Genomic DNA, 18,067 nt, shown 5'->3' with positions numbered 1-18,067 from the left:
GGCGACAAGAAGCCGGTGCGGCCTAAGGCGGCGCGGGTCCGGCGCCTCCTGTGTTAAAATTAGCTTTTAAATCTAAAAGTTCGTTCCCCCTCAGCCAAAACACAGAGCGCAGCAGAACGCGGCCGTGGTTTAGCGTTTTATTGAACAAGTGGTGCTTCGTGTGCTCTTTTTAGGGAATCCACAAAGAAGACATTTTGTACCTCACACCCTTCTTAGCTATTTATCGATTCCCTCTACAGCCCCGTGGCCAGGAAGCTGGCTCCATAATTAACGTTTTTGCCATAAACTATTTTACACCAAAGTAATTACATACACCAAGCAAAAGGTGGGAGTGGAAGGGGGACGTTAATGTACACCCAGTGCTGTGCCATGGGACGAGGGCTCGGGAAGAATACACACCCAGCACTGCCCCAGCTGTGTTATTTTCAATGTAAGTATCTTTAAACGTTTGCAATGCCATATTTCACAACTAGAAATGTATTTGCTGAGAGCAGTATCAGCACCTGCAGAAGTTTTTCTGATTATATCCCATATCCCGACCTTGAGAAAGAAACATACCTAGTGTGCACTGAACGTTACTTGAAATAGCACTGCCAAACTCGCCCTCAAATATTTCACTATTTCACACCTGTCAATCCCATGCCAGTAACAACACATGAACAGAGCTGTCCGTTACTTAAGAAGTTTTGCCACATTTAGAGTAGGAACTGTAATTTCTTTAAAAATTGGCACGTAGTTTGGATTGGGTTGGCTTGGCCCTTGATCCAAAGTCTCAATGATAGTCTGCTTCATATCTCTGCTGGCATCTCCTCTCACCGTCAGCAAAGCTGCAATGTGGTCATCCCTGCCAAAGAAAAAAGGTAAGGCTGGCATTGGTTCTTGCAGAAGTAACATTGTGCTAGAAATATTACAGATCATCCTTTCACTCACTGTCAGTGTGGACCTCTAATTCTTAATCAGATCTCTGGTCACAAAGAACTGGCTTTTTCAGCTATCTATAAGGCACTATTTCTGGCTACGCTTAGGAATCTAGGATGCATTTCACCCTCTCAAAACACAACAGAATAGAATAGTCTCATTATTTCTTTGCCATACCAATGAGTAATTAAATGCATATACCTCCTAGTCCAAGACATGTACATTTGCTATTAGCATTATTAAAAAAAAGCAGCTACATTTCAAAATACGATTAACATGAACATACTACGCACTGTTTTAAAATTATCCCATTGTTACAAAGAAATTAGGATATTACCTATTTTGACTTTGAAGGCAAAGAGAATTACCTGATATCTGGGTATTTACTGACTAAAGTTGAAACTTCCAGATAGAGCAGGGAAGGATCAGTTAGTTTGATAACCTCTGCAATGGCTTCAATGATATCACAAAGTCCTTCAGTGTCCTCTCCAGATCCCTGGAAAATAATAATTAAAAAAAATAATAAAAATTAAAAAAATGACTAAAGAAAGCAACCCCCCCAATATCTATACACAATTATTTAATTCGTATTATTCTTATTTTGTCCGACAATGCTGTTAAATTCCCTGAAGAGTGGAAACTTTAGCCATTAAGACAAAAATGTTTGCGAATTGTCACATTAAGCCTCTTCTCTTCTGCATTTCCCTACTCCTCCTCATCTGCAGTCATTATCTCCAGAGTAACAGTAAAGGAAGCCACATCTGACAAACATGTCATATTTATCCACACAACTCTCTATTCTGGTCTATAACTGTTGTTAATCTGCAACACAAACATTACAAATAACTGATGTGAAAGCCAGGTCTCCCCTTAAAGTTTATGTAGAAATGTGCCACTACGAGGCCATTCAGAGACTGCTTTAGCAGTGGGCTTGTGTTTGCTCATGAACTCTGTCCATGCCCCACATGGCATTCTTGTTACTCACTATTCATCCACATGTAGGAGATACAGAGATCTAGCTCTAGCTGTTATTCCCAAGCAATGCGCTTTTATTCAAAATTGTTATGAATTACCAAGTTAACATCATTATTGAAACAAATACTCACGGATGCAAGCTTCCTAAACAGAAATCTGAACTGTTCGGCTTCTTTGATCATTTTTTCTGCGCCCTCTTTCCTCTCTTCTGCATTCTTGAAAGAGATACGTTTTAACATGATTGCCCTGATGTACTCCACAACCACCCTTCGATGGGCCTCCATAGTCATCGTCTGAAAGAAAGAAGTGGTGGCTTATGCCAGTGATAACTGCCAAAGTCTCCATTCAGAGCAATGATTAGGCTTTGAAACACGTTTTTGTGCTTTATCACCAGAATACGGCTTTCACTAATATAATATACTTGGAATGGCCTCAGATTTTCATGATGCTAACTGAAGTGAAAACCTGCTCTGTTCACATGGCTTTTAAAACCTGAACTTTCAGAACTGAGTTAATCAAGAACGTTTTAACTTCAGGGAAAGACAAGCATGTCCTACTGATGCTGGAACATCAGGTGTGTTGTCTAGGAAACTTTTGCTGGGATGCAATCAAATAGCAGGTATAATGAATGCCAAAAGTCGTGTTTGACTTTTTTTCTCCCTGAGGTGGCAATAAACACTAAAACTTCTGCAAGATGAAACACACATGATCTCTGAGATTGGTATTAATGACTGAAGAAGCTCATGTCAAGCACAATTACCTCACAGTAACAAATCAGTCCTGGAAAACTGTTCCATGGATATAGACTAGTTCTGTGACCACCTCACTTCTTTTGTATACTTTTCCTGGACTGAAAATTCTTATAATTCATGTACTTCAAGGACTCCAGTATCTCTAGATCCCGAAGGCGAACACGTTAAAAGGTCAGAGAAACTTTAAGCAGTCCCTTCTATCTCCATAGGAGCTCAGGTAAGAAAGAATAACTGTATGATTTTGTGTCTTATAAATACTCCCAAGAATTTCTTCAAAGACCTCATGTAAATCCTGATCTTGCTAACTTCAAGTATTCCCTAAAGTGCTGGGAGTAATTTTAAGACACACTATCTTATCTACACACAAATTGACTTCAATTCAGTAAAGGACAAAACTAGGAAGAATAATACTAAAAATTCAAGGCTAATGAAAAGAAAAAAATCCTTTGACAGACCATAGGAAAAATATATTAAGACCACCTAACATACTGCTTTATCAGCATTTTAACATATATTATGCATCTGGTCAACCTCATGTTGCCAACTTCACAATGCCTTGCCATCTTAATGTATTGTTTTAATATGTACATTAAGTGTGCAAGGAAAAAATAATTGCAGGCAAACAAAGCTAATTACATATCTATCTATAAACTTCTGGTGTGAAAATTCAAGCTGGTAAAAATACAAAAATTTTAAAAATACAATAAAAATTACAATATATTTTCTGTATTAAGTCCTGCAAGTCTAATCTCTCTCTGAAAACATCAGATGGCTGTGAACAAAACAGATGAGAAATGCTCAATTCAGACTAATGCAATACGATTACAGTTTAATTTCCAGTGATGAATCAATTCAGAATTTCTATGTCTGTATTCTAATTCTACATTCCATACGGTATCCATAAAAAACAAACCAAAAGGACATTCAGAGTATATTAGGAAGGTACTGTAGAATATTTTGCACCTACCTTTTTATAAGGCTTTTTTATTTTTGCAAAGTCATTAAAATAATCCTCTACAGTGACACAAATAGTTCCCACAGCATTAGACCCCAACAACCACTTCTTTGTCATCAGCTCATTCAGATGGGGCTGAGAAGATAACAATTACAATTGATGAGATGAGGTTTTTGACACTTTTCATCAGATCAGTGCAATTAAGAAAAATAAGGAAACAATTTTAAGTGTTATATATTTCTGAATTACATTCCTTCAACCAGAACAAACAACACAGAAAAATGATGTGATGGGTTGTCAGAACTACAGCTGCCATAGAATGCTACCTTGATGTACACATCAGTTGTGTGTGTAAACCAACTGCACTAAACTAAGCATTTATTTCACAAGTTCTCCAAAATCCTTTAGGATTTTCTTTATCTAAAAGTCTATGCTGAATAAAAAAAAATTAAGGTCCAAGAACAAAGTTGCCTTAGGAGGACAATTCCAGTTTAACACAATGCACCTTTAAACTGTTGCAAGAATGAAATTTGGTGCTTGTACCCTTGAGCTGCTACTGGCTATTCATGGTGCCACAACGTCCTTGTGTCTGTACCAAATCTGGCAGCCTAGGTGCTTTATGACTTTCCCAGAACTCTGTAATATGGAATTCCAGTATTCTCAACACCCACACAGGTCTGCTATCTTGTTTCCTCTTCCCAGTGAAAATAATCTGCGTATCAAAGCATTGTACAAATGCTAGAAGAGACACAAAGCTTCAAGTTAAATGAGCATTCTTTAAAATTATTTGAGTGGGTTGAGTGCTTCTTCATAATCAAATGACACAGATAACAAAAAAAACTAAAGGTCTTGCTGAAGAGCTCCAGGTTTAGAATAACAGTGCCCCCACATCTTTCTTACTGTGAATCATTTCAAAATGTCATTCACAACCAGAATACTCAGAACATCTTTCTTCCTTCTACATCTCTCTCATTTCTCCACCTTCCTGCCCACATTTCCAATTCCTCTTAAATTATACAAACCCCCTCCCCCCCTTCCCTTTTTTAGGAGGATTCTATCAGAAGCCAGAATTCCTGAACTGAATTTATCAGTCAGAAACTGACAATCTTTACTGTCAATCAACAATCTTAATGGTTCTCCTTAAGGCACCTGTACAAAGATAGCAGCTTACTGATCAGTAGCAAATAATTGTTACAATGCAGCTGTGCAACTGTTTGACTGCGTACACTCTCCTAAAATATACTTATATTCACTATTACAAAGCACCTGCCTGAAACAATCCCGTGAAATACAATCAAAAATCCTTTCAGTCTCCGACACTCAAACTGTACCAATGAAATTTCCTTGCATTTTGCTAGCACACGTTCAGCAATCAGGACATTTCATACCTAGATCATTCCTGAATTATTTTTCCTAGGAAATAATGCTTTTTGTGTTTTTGTTGTTTTTTTGAGGAAAAAAGTTCCAACCTCTAAATCCATGAAGACTTCATCTAGCAGGCTAGAGCATCCTTCTTTGGCAATGATGTCTAAAATCGCATCCATGCTTGCATGACTGCTTGATAATGTCTCTTCCATTTCAACTTTCAAGTATTTTCTTTTCAGACTGATAATAGATTCTCTGTGACAAATAACAAGGCCTTTCATCATCCACTGAAGAAGATGCATTGCTTCTAAATTTTCCGAATGCATGAACAGAAACAGACATACCAGTCTTACTTTTGCAAGGTGAAACAATGTTTTCTGCTTGCTTTGGAAGCCTTTAGTGACTCCTCAGCATGACTTTCCAGTGACCACACTAACTTACTTGTATGTTGCTTAAAAAAAATAAGAACTACTGCTCATTTGTAGACGGGAGAATGGCAGCAGAAAGAGATGAACGAGAGACTGGATTGATGAACTCTGAAACATATGAAGGACTTTTTTTTGTTTTGAAACATGAGCAATGAGGATTTTTTCCTCCTGCTTTAACATTCTAAATGAAGTCAACTATACCCTTAATGTCCTCCGTTTCATCCACCTTGATCACAGTGCTTGAAGGTGGACTGCGAGAGAACAAATGTAAGAAAAGATAACTGGTCCCAGATAAATTGAAACAGACAATTGCAATTCTGAAAGGAGAGTGGCTTTTCACAGGTGAACATGATTTGGTTTGCCAACAGGAGTAACAAGGTTTGCTTCCTAAAATGTTAAATACATTTAAACCTATTGGCTTTCTTTAGTCAGCTAAACTATCTCACCTAAAACCCTCTTTGTATATAAAAATCCAAGAAAGTCCTGGGAATGTGTAGTATTACAAATTAAATCTAGCATACAGACTTACTTAAAAGTTTGACAGTTGTTGATGACTGCAATCATGTACTGAACATAGCATTGAGGATACTGGCGATTTTTAAGATGTTCTTCTTTGTAAAACTGTGCTTCATCTTTGTATCTGTAACACATACAAAGAACAACATTAAGAAGACACAAAATCTGTAGTAACTACACACTGTAGAATCGAATGCTCCATAAAGACTTGACATTTATCTACAAAAGTATTTTCAAGGGCTTGTTGCTCATGCGATGTTTCGCCTCTCTGTTTCTCTGTTATGAGAAAGGATTACCAGTTTGAAATATCAAAGAAAGAGGAACTGACTCCAAAAACTAGAGCCAAAGAGGAACTCATAGCACCACTCACCAACACAGAACTTCTCCGGTGAAGGAAGGAAGAAAAGAAAAGGAAAGAAAAGCTTTATTTCTTGGTAAAGAAATAAAGAAACATCCCCAGGAAAACAAAGCAATAAAGACAACTGGAGGCAAGACAAAGTATACTTTAAAAATTGTTTTACCTGGTTAGAAATGAATTCATTTGTTGAAGGCATAGAAGGAGTACCTTTGTTTTCAAATCTTCACTTATCTGAGCAGCTACCTGAAGATTCTGTTCAAACATCTACGTTAAGGGAAAAAGTTTAGTTGTTAAGGCAGGCCTACCTCAATGGTAAGTAAAAGAACAGTTACTGGCACCAATTTTATTTAAATAAATAAATAAATAACCAACCAACCAAAAACTCCTCTGCATTTCTTTTTTTTCTAGAATAAACAAGTTTTCTTATACCTGAAAAACAATAGCTGGGAGCGTAGTCTGGTAGTACCCATCTTGATCTGCTTCTGGCTCAGTTTCTTTTACCCAGTCTTTTTTATCTGTCTCCAGTGCTTTCCTTAGCCAGCCAATGATGTTAGACTACATCAAATAAAGCAACCAAGAGAAAGCAGAGATTGTTTAATCCAGCACCACAATAAAAGCAAAATAAAATATTGCAATATTAGGAATAGCAGTCATAGAGAAGTGCAGTAACAGATAACAAGATGAGATGGGCATCAAGTTCAACTGGTTGTGGTTACTAGGCATGTTTTAGTATCTAACAAATTAAAACAGCTAAAGACCTCCCTCCTCTGCCTGGCAGAGCTCCCAGACTTAGGAATTCAACTGAACAATACAAGAACACCCAGTCCAAAGTTTCACATACCCCAATAGCCAGTGTAAGAGGCAAACAACATTGAATCTTTAAAAAAAAAATCCTTTAAAAGCCTGGCAACCACGTACTGATTCCTTTGCTGTGTAGCCAACCAATGTTTGATGACTTGTAGTTTAAAAAAGATGAAGTGTCACCTGTTGCAAGCAAGATGCAGCGTTTTCGTATTTAAAACGCACTTGAAAAGGCATGCACAAAAGGAAATGCTCTGCTTAGGCAGCTGACAAGCATTAAATGAAAAAGACTGGCAAATATGTCCCATGAGCATCCTGATTACCTTGAAAAGATCACATCGGTATCAAATGTTGACCAAGTTACTACAAGAACCAAGCAGGAATCAGCAGCTTCTAAGTCTAGTAATACGTTAACTATGAGTGCTGTGAGTTCTGAAGTTTCTAAGTACAAAGACTGGAATTCCCCACTTTCTAACAAAACGTGGTTACTGCGGTCTGTAAATGACAATTATTCCTTGAAACTTCATGATTTACATCCATAGAATTCTCTGATTATAACCTTATAAACCAAGCTGCATGTACTATGTGAAGATTCATACAAGTAAAGGCACTGAGTTCACGTTTGTATTTTCCTCCAATGGAAGTACAGCACTTTGAGTACTAAGGCACCTGTGTGGCCATGCACTCATATGAAGGAATCTTTGAATTATTACTACTTACAGTAAGTGTTGACATGTACTTGCTGAGAAGCTCATCTACCACATTTTGTGAAAGCAAAAGATTCAGAGAATTTGCATCCACTTCAGGAGACAGCTCTGAATTCCCCATCATCTCTGTACTGAGTTTAAAAACAAAACAAAACATGCCACAATATTTCAGATCAGTAAAGGAAAATGAGATGAAAGTTAAAAACTACATAGCTTTTTCGGTCTGATCACCAAGGAGTTTTTACATTCTTTGTAAACGTACTTATTGCCACTATTAAGAACTTTCTGGAATGGACATAAAACTATATGAAAAAATAGGATCTAAGGAGCTTTAGCCCAGCATACGTTCATAAAAAGTGTTAAAGGCATTTTAAATATTTTAAAATATTTAAATATTAACCTTTTCAAGTTTTGAGCAGAGCTTCTCAAAGACCTTCTGTTGTGCTACTTTACTTCCCCATTAGAACTAAAGTACACTCAAATAAAACCTAGCACTGCTTCTTGCATTGGTAGAGAATACACCTGCTACAAGAGAAGACATCTTACAAGGTAAATCAGAAGGGTACAGCAGGGCTCCAGTACCATAACAGCACTGCTGGCTGTATTTGCTTGATCGCATAGGATTAGAAAAACCCTCAAGAACATTTTTAAAAGGTTTATGGAAAACTAATACCTCACAATGAGATTTTTCCTCTAAATAAGATTTCTAGAAATTGCTTGCTATGTCAAAGCATAAAAATAGCAAGAATCCTTAATATTTTGAGCTTATAAATAAATAAATAAAGCAAAACTACACTCCTCAGAGCACTTCATTAACAACTGATGCAAATATACTCAGTGAGGGAAAGAAAAAAAAAGTTCAGTTCTCCAAGTTTTAGTTTCTAAATTTCTGCAAATTCGAGGTGTCCTTTGGGGACATGCAGCGAGTCAGCTCAGCAGTGCTTCCACATCACAAAAACCACTGCAGCCCTAGAGACATCCTACCTAATCGCTAAGGAAACAATACAAACATGTTGTCTTTGAAGGCATAGAATCCAGTGCAACTGAGCCCTTTACATTTGTAACGTCATTCTGAGGTGCAGGAAAGGAGACTGAAGATATTAAGAGGCTCAAGCTTCTCAGAAAGCTGGATCCCACTCCATTGCTGTTCACATAAAGAACACAATAATAGTAGTAGCAGGACCTGTTCTAGAGTCATATGGGGTAAACGAGAAGCTGGTTATGGTGCTATGCTGTATTAGAAAGTATTTCTAACCTCATTAACCACCATTATCCCTACTTCACAAGGCCACAGAAACATCAAACTTTTCTTAAGGCACACCAACTGAAGCCATAGAACAAAGACCACAGATCCTTACTTTCAGTCCTCAAAGACTTTCTATGAAATATTCCTTTCCCAACTGTTACAAAGGAAACAATAACACAACCCTTGCCAGGAGGCTTCTAACCACTGGAAAGGGTTATTTCCCATCACAAAACACTCATAATCGAGTTGAGCTTTCAGCCAGAATTGTATTCCCTGGAAACTAACACAAGAAAACTTCTATTCTGCCTTTCATGGCAGGCTTGACGCCAACTCTGCTGCATCTTGTAAGAAAGGTGTTCAGCTCTGGGACGTCGTCCAGATACACAGCACTGTGCTTCCCATTCATTAGCGTGAAGATCGCTGACACTAACTGCAGCAATGCTGCTCAACTCTCTTCTCAGCAGTTTTAGCAACACTTGATTGTAGCATCTAATAGAACGATGTCATGAACAAGGGCATCATCAGAATCTTACACAACCTAGATTTTTCTAAAGCACAGATTAGAGCCCTGATCCCAACCTAGGGCAGGTTCAGTAACTGTAGTATGTTTTCAAAACTCTCATTGACGAGATGATGAGAGACAAATATATTAGCACAGTAAAAACTGCATCCCACTCAAACAGTAGTGGCTGTTATCCACGTGAAGATCACTATTCCTGAGCTATGAATGGAATCTAGTTCTAAAAAGAGCTTACAAAATGATCACTTTCTACTTCAGCAGAATGTATTCTATATTCTTGTCCTTCAAAATTATAAACAGAAGTTACACACCATCTTCTTATCAATTCATTACATAGAAAAGAGTGCTCAAGGCATCCCTTTATTGGCTTCTACCTTCTCAGCTGGTTTAGAAATACAGTTGTAATGAGCATGAACAAAATACAAGTTCCTATATCCTCTATGATGTTCAACTACATTTATTAAAAGTAAAGAAAGATTAGAAAGGACAAAACTATTTTCCACACAAGTGAATAGGAATGTAGAGCTTATTTTTGATTCAGGAAAAAGAAGGTTAAACTGGTTTCACAGAAGTTTTCATGAATTCGTGGAAGTTTTTGTGATGTCATACAAGTCAGCACAGTTTATTATACTCAGATCTCTATAGAGAATTGTTCATTGTACTGTTAAGAGATGCCCAGCAACTGAGATTTGGTTAAGTTTTGCAAGAATCCAACTGGAATACTTCAATTTTCCCACCCACGTGCAGATTCCACCACCCTCTACACAAGCTAATTACCATCTATATATTGCTCTGTTGTAACCTAAAAGAACACAATTACTGTGCTGCCCTCTCAGGCTTCTCAGCTTGGAGAGACACTCAGAGCCCTCAACTTCTCCTGAGGTGTTTCCTCACTGACAGTTTTTAGACCAAGAACTGTCTCAGTGGAACATCAGCCCAAGGCTGTAAATGAAAAACCTGGGAGCAGGATTTCTGCCCAGACAATGCCCCCATAGGAAGAGGGAGTCCCACATTTCAGATTTACATTCATTGCTTCATTCCTCTGGCCCTCTAGTAATAATGAAGAGAAAGCCAATGAACTCAGCTCCTTTATCTTATCAGCTGCATCTCAAGTATACCCTTCTGGCTCATGTATTAAACATGCATTAGGGGCTCCTCCTGGATGTTCCCTATAGGGAAAAAAAGCAGAAGAATGTCACAGCATAAAGTGAAGCAAAGAGTAAGCCAAAATATATCTTAAAACAGGTCATAAAAACTCCCTGGAACAGTTGTATCTCCAACCTATTTCCTGAATGGTGATATACTCTAAATCTACCCAGATCTCTATCTGTTGAAACAGTGAGATCAAACAATCAAAGGCAGCAAAAACCATACACAGTGCAGATTCTGAGTCACTGCCAGCTATTGAGAACAAGGTTAGTCATAAAGCACAAAAAGCTAGCAGTACTTTTTCCCAAAGAAATCAGTTGCTTAGTAACTATGTGTCAGCAAAAAATAAAACACTGCCACTTGAGCTGTTTCTATCAGAAGAATGAGAGGACAGACCCAACCCTTACATTATTTCAACATATCACGACACACAAAAGACACGACTTTGACAGCATCACAGGAGAGAACCTATGGGCAGAAATTCTTCTAAAGAAACAAACTGTCACACGGTAAAACCCAGATAAAATCTGGAGGAAGTTACTACATTCTTTCCATTTAACAGTCATGAAGCTACACTTAAACAGTCCCACGCTCTGCAAAGGAGAACAATAGAAAGTAAATAATCACCCTAATTTACTGGGGCTATGCCCAACAAAAAACATTTTGCTCCACATTCACAAGCTCTCCGTCTCCTCTGCTCTCCCCAGTTCATCACCAAACAGTGCACAAACACACTGTTTTAGGCTGACAGCAGCTCCACGCTGCTCTGGAACTGCGTTAAAGCCTCAGGCTTACAAAGCAACTCAAAACCATGTACTAGAAAACCTGGAGAAGTTTTAAGGGGTAGCTTCCAGAAAGTAAAAGGCACTAACAAGTATCAACAGTCCTTTACTATTATTACTCTTTTTTTTTTTAATAAACAGCTGTATCTTATTTATATTCTATTCTGTTAACAGACATGCAATTATTAGTACACAGACTGTGTTTGTATGCTAGTCCTCAACTTTTCTCACAGAAAGATAAATGGGACTTTACCTTTTGTAAGTATTTAAAACCCAAGTTAGAAGGCTAACAATCTCATTTGCTTCCAGATCCTCTGCAGCAAGCTCTTGCATGCGGGTGGACAAAGCCTGATGGTACATGCTTAGCAATCTTTTGAAAATGTCATAGTGTGGGGGAAAGCATTGATCCAGTAGGGTTTTAGCCACCAGAAGGTCATCAAGGACGTATTTACGTATGATTTCTAGATGACGCACAAGCCACATTTTGTCAGATCCTCTACTATCTGCTTGAGTGCCTTCAATTCGTATGCTCACAGTTCTTTCCAAAATGTTGAACATATTTTCCTTCCATTTCTTTGGCCTGCCAGGAGGTATGAACCCAGTTTGTTTTTTCCGGTCTAACATGCGCCTGTCAATTTTTTCCTCCCTTTCAATTATCCTAACAACAGAAACAAGCAAGGTCGGATCTCGACGGACCGTAACAAGAAATCTCTGAACCACCATCCACAACTGCTTGGCCAACTCCTCAGAAAGTTTCTGCATTTCCCCAAAGTACGTATGGATGAGGTTCATGTCATGTGTGTTTTTGCTGTCCATGCGATACTGCTCATACATCAGGTTATCACGAGAGCACTCCAAATCCATCAGTTTCCGATGAGCTTGCAGAAGTTCCCCTCGCTCAATCAGATCTTGGGTCTCCCTTACTATCTCTGGAACTGCAACAAAGGCAAAAAAAGAAGAATAAGAGGTAAAAAAAAATAAAAATAAATCAAAATTCCAAAGATAAACTCAAGACAATGTGAGCACTAGGAAGCAAATGGGAAAACTACATTCAGTATTAAAGGAACAATACAGGATAGGATTAGGATTCAGTGGCAAGAAGAAGAAAAATGGAGAAAATGTCACAAGAACAGCAGATAGTGATAAAATCTGGCAATCAAATAATAATAATAAAAGCACATTAAGACAGTTACAATCATAAAATTTGGTAAAAAAAACATTTAATTTGCAACAAAAACATTTGGTTCACTGAGAGGGAAGTTATCATCAACTCTACTTTGTAACGATCTCAGGGGAAAAACCTCACACCCAAAGCCTCTCAGGATACTAGAAAACAAAATGCTGCATTCAGGTCTCAACTGCATTCATGGGGGTAAACTAAAACAACATCCCTGAAACAAATTAGCACTGGAACATACAAAAATTCGTTGTTCTTTGCTGGATGTTACTTTAAGTAGAAATACAAATCATCTTTGAGGTTCTTAACTGCTGTGTGAGAAAGACTGCTAGGGAACCCTCTGACTGGAGATCTTGCTCCTTGACATTCTGCATTTGCTTGCAAACTTATTTGCCTCCGAAGATCACCTGGGACTACTGTTACCCAAGTCCTGCTGAAGGTACCCAGCATATTTCACATACATCTGAACTTTCTGTAAATGCTGCTTGCGTAGTTCAGATTTCTACACTAAAAATATGATTCCAGCTACTAATCACAAACAAGAAGCTTCTTATTGACTTCTACTGATGATGAAGATAACCCAGATTGGAAGCTCTTACACAGAAATTTAGATGAAATATTACTTTGCTGAAAACAACATCCACTGATTTCTCTTTAATTCTTCGTTCCCAGCAAGGTTTAAAGTTTCCCACATCATTCAATAGCCACATGGTTTGTACCACTTTGAAGTGCTTTAAGACAGTCACAGATTACATAAAGAATAGAAGATTACCTGAAAATATGTTCTTGAGATTTTCTACAGCAGCTGCCAGCTGGCTATGTTGCACTACAGCATCCTTAACGTCCTTGAGGTTTTCAATGGCGTTGATGCTCTGTCTCCAGTCTTTATTGACATCTATCAAAGACTGCTGAATGTCCTTTACATCATTCAGTGCATTGTGCAGTTGACTTAAACCAGTCCGTACTCCATCTAGCTGCGACTGGATTGCTGCCTTGAACGCAAACAAAAAGACAAAGAGCTCTCACGTTAACCATAATGCATTCTAAGTACTGTATTTTCAATATCTCTCCAAAAATTTTTACTTAGATAGCAGTATCTAGTATGGCCATATTAAAAAAAAGCAACAAAAAACACTAGATGTTTGGTCCATGTAAAACAAGTAGATTGACAAGGCAACTACTAGATTGTCATGGCATACAGCAAGATCATTGATACAGCTCTCTCTTGTGACAGGCAGTACTTGAAATAAGGACTCTTCAAATGGGCCATTACTCCTGAATATCATTTTAAAGTCTTGACATATTACTAACATGCATTATAAAGCATATCTTCATGAAAGAAATCAGATCACATCCACGTTTTAGGTAGCTATCTTCTTAAAAAATATGCTTTTTAATTAAAAACTACGATGAAATCAGGCAAGAGAAAATGAAACTGGAAATAACAGATTTCAAAAGATGAGCCAAAAGCCAGGCACAAGCGAAAATTCCATTGCTGAACTCAAGGACTTGAAGCAAACTGTAAAGCAATGAAGCACACACAGTTTAGCTCGGCTCTGGCCATAACTTTTGCTGTACATGTAAGGTCAAAAGGCCTGAGTTGTCACGGGTTTGTTTTTGTCTGTTACTAGAAGCCAAAGAGGAAATCCTGGTAGCTATGAACAACATTTACTGTGTTTTAAACGTAAAGGGAACATCCCAGGAAAACGCAGTCAATCTTAAGCCACAATTGTTTATGTACTTCCAAATTATGATACACTGATTTTACTGATAAAAAAGCATTTTTTTTTGTCAAACTCAGCACAGTCAAGCAGTGGCACGGCATTTTTATACGCTATCTGTCTACAGAACTGCTGCATTAACAAATTTTCCCCTACAGTAACTGAGGTACCTACGGTACTGAAATGCAGTGTGGTACTTCAACACCGAGGGAAGACAAGTTTCTAAAGCTGGCTGTAGTTTACAAATGATACAATGATTTAACATTCAGTCCCTCTGATTCAGTTTTTCAATTTATTCTTCCAAGTTTCGCAAATTCAAATTCGTACATATTTAACTTCTGCAGAAACTTACATTAATACAGCAACCATCAACTAATCTTTGTCACTGACTCAAACAGCCAAAGAAATCTCAAACAACAGACACCCATCCAGATGTTCAGTTTGCCTTTCAACAATCAATGGGGGATTGTAGGAAAGCAGAGGTATAGCATGCAGACTTTTCCTCCTACAATACGTATTCACCTTAGACTGGACTGACCATCACTTATATAAAACCCAAACAAAACTGGGAACAGTGCTCAGTACTTCAGTTTTGTTTTTTTACCCCTCAAGTGACAGCCCTCAGCATCAAGCTACACACGCTGGCATCCTTGCAGCCTGATCTCCTTAGAGCTCCATGGAGCTATAATCCACTATAAAGAGTGGCACCCTGAATATAACTGCTTTCACTACCTTCGTGTTTCTTTTTTTGTTGTTGTTGTTATTGTAAGTATAGTTATTACTATTATGCCAAGAAGGAATGCAGGCTATTTTCAAGGCTGCACTGTGGACAGAAACTTACAAGAATCCTCAGATTTTTTGAGTCCTTTAGCAAGGACTCAAGAAACCTTTTCTCCTTCAATGACATCGCCATGCGCAATTTGAAAGATTAAGATATCATCAACTATAAGCTCAAATAAAACACATTTTCAGCACCGATCGTTTTTTCAGAGTCAATCATCAAGTTTTGTTACACGTTCAATATTCTACTGTCACAACATTTGCTGGCTGACGGGCTACAATGCGGGAGGGAACCTGTCTGTGGATAAACTGTATAAGCTACAGGTCGAAAGAACATTTGAAATGCTTGAACAAAACTTCAAAAGGATATAAAACATTTGATCACATTCGTTTCAGGATGCAAAACTTCTCTTTTGCACTCAGACCAAAAATTCGAGTCCATGATATAAAACTATTTGAATGAAAATGTTAGAAGGAAAAAAAAAAAAGGACAACTCATCCCATACTGCGTACCTTGAGTCGAGCTTCCACTGAAGCCTTCTTACGAGCTTCCCTCCTGCGATACTGCTCCACTTTATCCAGCTGATCAGGACGCTGAAGCATTCCAGCCACCCTTTGAACGGCTGTTGCAACTGCTTCCCTATCCGTTTCCTCCATGGCTGACTGGGACCTCAATATGCCTTCATAATTCAACAGCACTGAAAATAAACATAACGTTTTTAGAACGTACACTTTCACTTGATGGCTCTCCAACATTTCAAACTTAACTAGGGGGAAAACTTTAGCAATAGAAATGGTGCAACTTGACAGAAGCGTCATTAGAAAGCATTACAAAAAATAGGAACTCAAATTACACAAGAATCACATTTGAAGTCACTTAGCTCTGTTTCATTACCCAAAATGTTCTCTGCTTAGCATTTTGTATTTATCTTGCTCTATGGAAGCACATATCAAAAAATGATAAAAATAACTAAAGAAAAGCAAATATTCATTTATAAAACAAGCACTATGTAACCTAGGGTAGGTTTGCCTATTAAAAAGGTGCAGGAATCTGCTGGCTGCTCAAAGCACAAACTATCAAAGAACTTAAACCCATTGGAAGTGAGACATCTATAGTCCCCTTGCAGTAGCTCAAATTTGGTATCAGCAGTGGAAAGAAACATAACCATGGAAGATCTTAACCCGAAGACTTAACTATAAAGCACTTTTGTTTAGATTTTTGATAGAAGATTTTTTCCCACACTCTATTTCCTCTTCTTACAGTATCAGTCCATCACAAGTGCAGGTATGCAGGGAAAAATTAATGAAATACTTTACCTGAGTCTGCAGCAAAATTTGTAGTTAAATCACGGCATGCATGTAAACAAGTAATAGACATTAAAAGCAGAAAAGATAAAATTAGCTGGCTCTCAGGCAGACCCGCTTTCTCAAGCTATTTAGGAGAAAGTAGAAAACGATCCTAATGACCAAAGATGGAAGACCATGGTATCCACTAAAACCTAAGAAATGAATCTGGAATTCCCGATTCCTTCCAAATGGGAAGGAATGGCCACAGAGTGAAGATCTGGAAAGCCTGACCCAATGCCTCCTGTTAGGAAGGGCTGTCAGAATCATAGGGTGGTTTGGGTTGGAAGCCCACCCATCCCCACCCGTGCCGTGGGCAGGGCTGCCCCCATCAGCTCAGCTGCCCAGGGCCCCATCCAACCTGGCCTTGAGTCTCCAGGGATGGGGCACCACAGCTTCTCTGGGCAGCTGTGCCAGCACCTCACTGCCCGCTGAGTAAACAGTATGAGCAGAGTCAGGTCAGCGTTAACACACACAGCTGCCTCTCGGGCACCCAGTACACCTCCTGTAGGAAAGTACAGCATGCTGCAACCTTCCAATTACACAGTGACGTGCTGAGATAACTGGGCCGTTTCACAACCTCCAGCCGCTCACACAGGAAGAGCAAACTTCAAGGAACCGTGCCAACTTCGCAGAGACTGTCAGCCACCACCACGAGCCAAGAGCCAACAAAAGCGAGCCCGGTGCTTTAAGAAACCCCCCCACAGACGGGCAAGCAGACGCGCGCCCTCCGCCCCAGCACCGAACCACAGCGGGCAGGGCCAGGCCGCGGGCTCGGCGGGACGCAGCCCCAGCCCCTCAAAACAAAGCCGGAAGGAAACGCGGCGAGCACCGGCTCCCCTCGGCTGCCGCAGCCCGGCAGGTGCCCGGAGACCGGAGCCCCGCCCCGGCGAGCCTGCGGCCGCCTCCCGCCGAGCTCCCTCAACCCCGGCCCCCCTGCGCCACATCGGCCCGGAGGGGCCCTGGGCACCCCTTCGGTCCCGCCGTCCCCGGCGACTCCCCGGATCGGCCCCCTCCGCTTTCCGTCGCCGGGCTCCGACCGCCGCTCGCACCGAGCCGCTCACCAGCGCCGGGGACCGCGATACCGCTCCCCGCTTGCGGCAGCCCGCCCCTCGGGACGGCGGTGACAGTCGGGCAGCGCGCATGAGCCGAGCCAGACCCCGGCGTCACGGCCGAGCACGCAGGCGCAGGGCAAGCGCACAGCTTCCCCTCGCTCTTCGGGAGGCACGCGTGCGCCTTGCGCTGCCTCACCCGCGTCTGCGCCGTGTTGTCAGTCGGAGGTGGGAGAGTTCTTCGGTGTTGCGGGCTGGTCCTTCGGGGACGGCTATCGGGGCGTTTTGCGGCCCCTGTGGATTTCACATCACTTCAATAAATTAAATGTAGAAGCCAATAGCATGAGTCGGTGTCGTTCTTCTTGGCTGTTTTCGCGGTGGCTCTGGGGTCTGCCGAGGCGCGGGGCTGCTGCTTGCCTGGAGCTTTGTGTCATACAACACCGCGGGACGCTAAAAAACGCGTAGGAGAGGAGTTAAATTAGAAGCTCGTGGGAAACGGGGACAAACGCGTTGTAACTCGC

The 18,067-nt window shown here is 40.0% G+C and overlaps 1 protein-coding gene across 2 annotated transcripts; it reads right to left on the bottom strand.

The window, feature by feature from the left end:
• Nucleotides 1–123: 123 nt before the first annotated feature.
• EXOC3 (exocyst complex component 3) lies at nt 124–17,886 on the bottom strand. Of its 2 annotated transcripts, none has more exons than XM_085220611.1 (13): nt 17,746–17,886; nt 15,664–15,848; nt 13,422–13,641; nt 11,726–12,407; nt 7,789–7,906; nt 6,697–6,822; nt 6,431–6,531; nt 5,923–6,033; nt 5,070–5,220; nt 3,613–3,735; nt 2,025–2,186; nt 1,287–1,414; nt 124–844 (listed from the first exon to the last, which is right to left on the bottom strand). In XM_085220611.1, the coding sequence occupies exons 2-13, from the start codon at nt 15,805–15,807 to the stop codon at nt 673–675; spliced, it is 2,238 nt and encodes a 745-aa protein (XP_085076737.1). In that variant the 5' UTR covers nt 15,808–15,848; nt 17,746–17,886; the 3' UTR covers nt 124–672. The 2 variants fall into 2 exon arrangements, with proteins under 2 accessions (XP_085076737.1, XP_085076736.1); XM_085220610.1 differs by lacking the exon at nt 17,746–17,886 and adding an exon at nt 17,559–17,689.
• Nucleotides 17,887–18,067: the final 181 nt, after the last annotated feature.

This window comes from Meleagris gallopavo, chromosome 3 (genome assembly GCF_905368555.1).
Source record: "Meleagris gallopavo chromosome 3, MGAL_WU_HG_1.1, whole genome shotgun sequence".
NCBI classification, from domain to species: Eukaryota; Metazoa; Chordata; class Aves; order Galliformes; family Phasianidae; genus Meleagris; species Meleagris gallopavo.
Note: the sequence above shows the minus strand (reverse complement) of the source record. Positions and strands in the feature narration are given on the sequence as shown.

Bases quoted from the DNA above. Each gene is read 5' to 3' on its own strand.
- EXOC3 (XM_085220611.1), bottom strand. From the start codon at position 15,807: ATGGAGGAAACGGATAGGGAAGCAGTTGCAACAGCCGTTCAAAGGGTG. The intron at 5,221-5,922 runs GTAAGTCTGTAT...TATTTGTCACAG, and splicing joins AACAACTGTCAAACTTTTAA to AGAATCTATTATCAGTCTGA. The intron at 845-1,286 runs GTAATTCTCTTT...TTTCTTTGGCAG, and splicing joins AGTAAATACCCAGATATCAG to GGATGACCACATTGCAGCTT.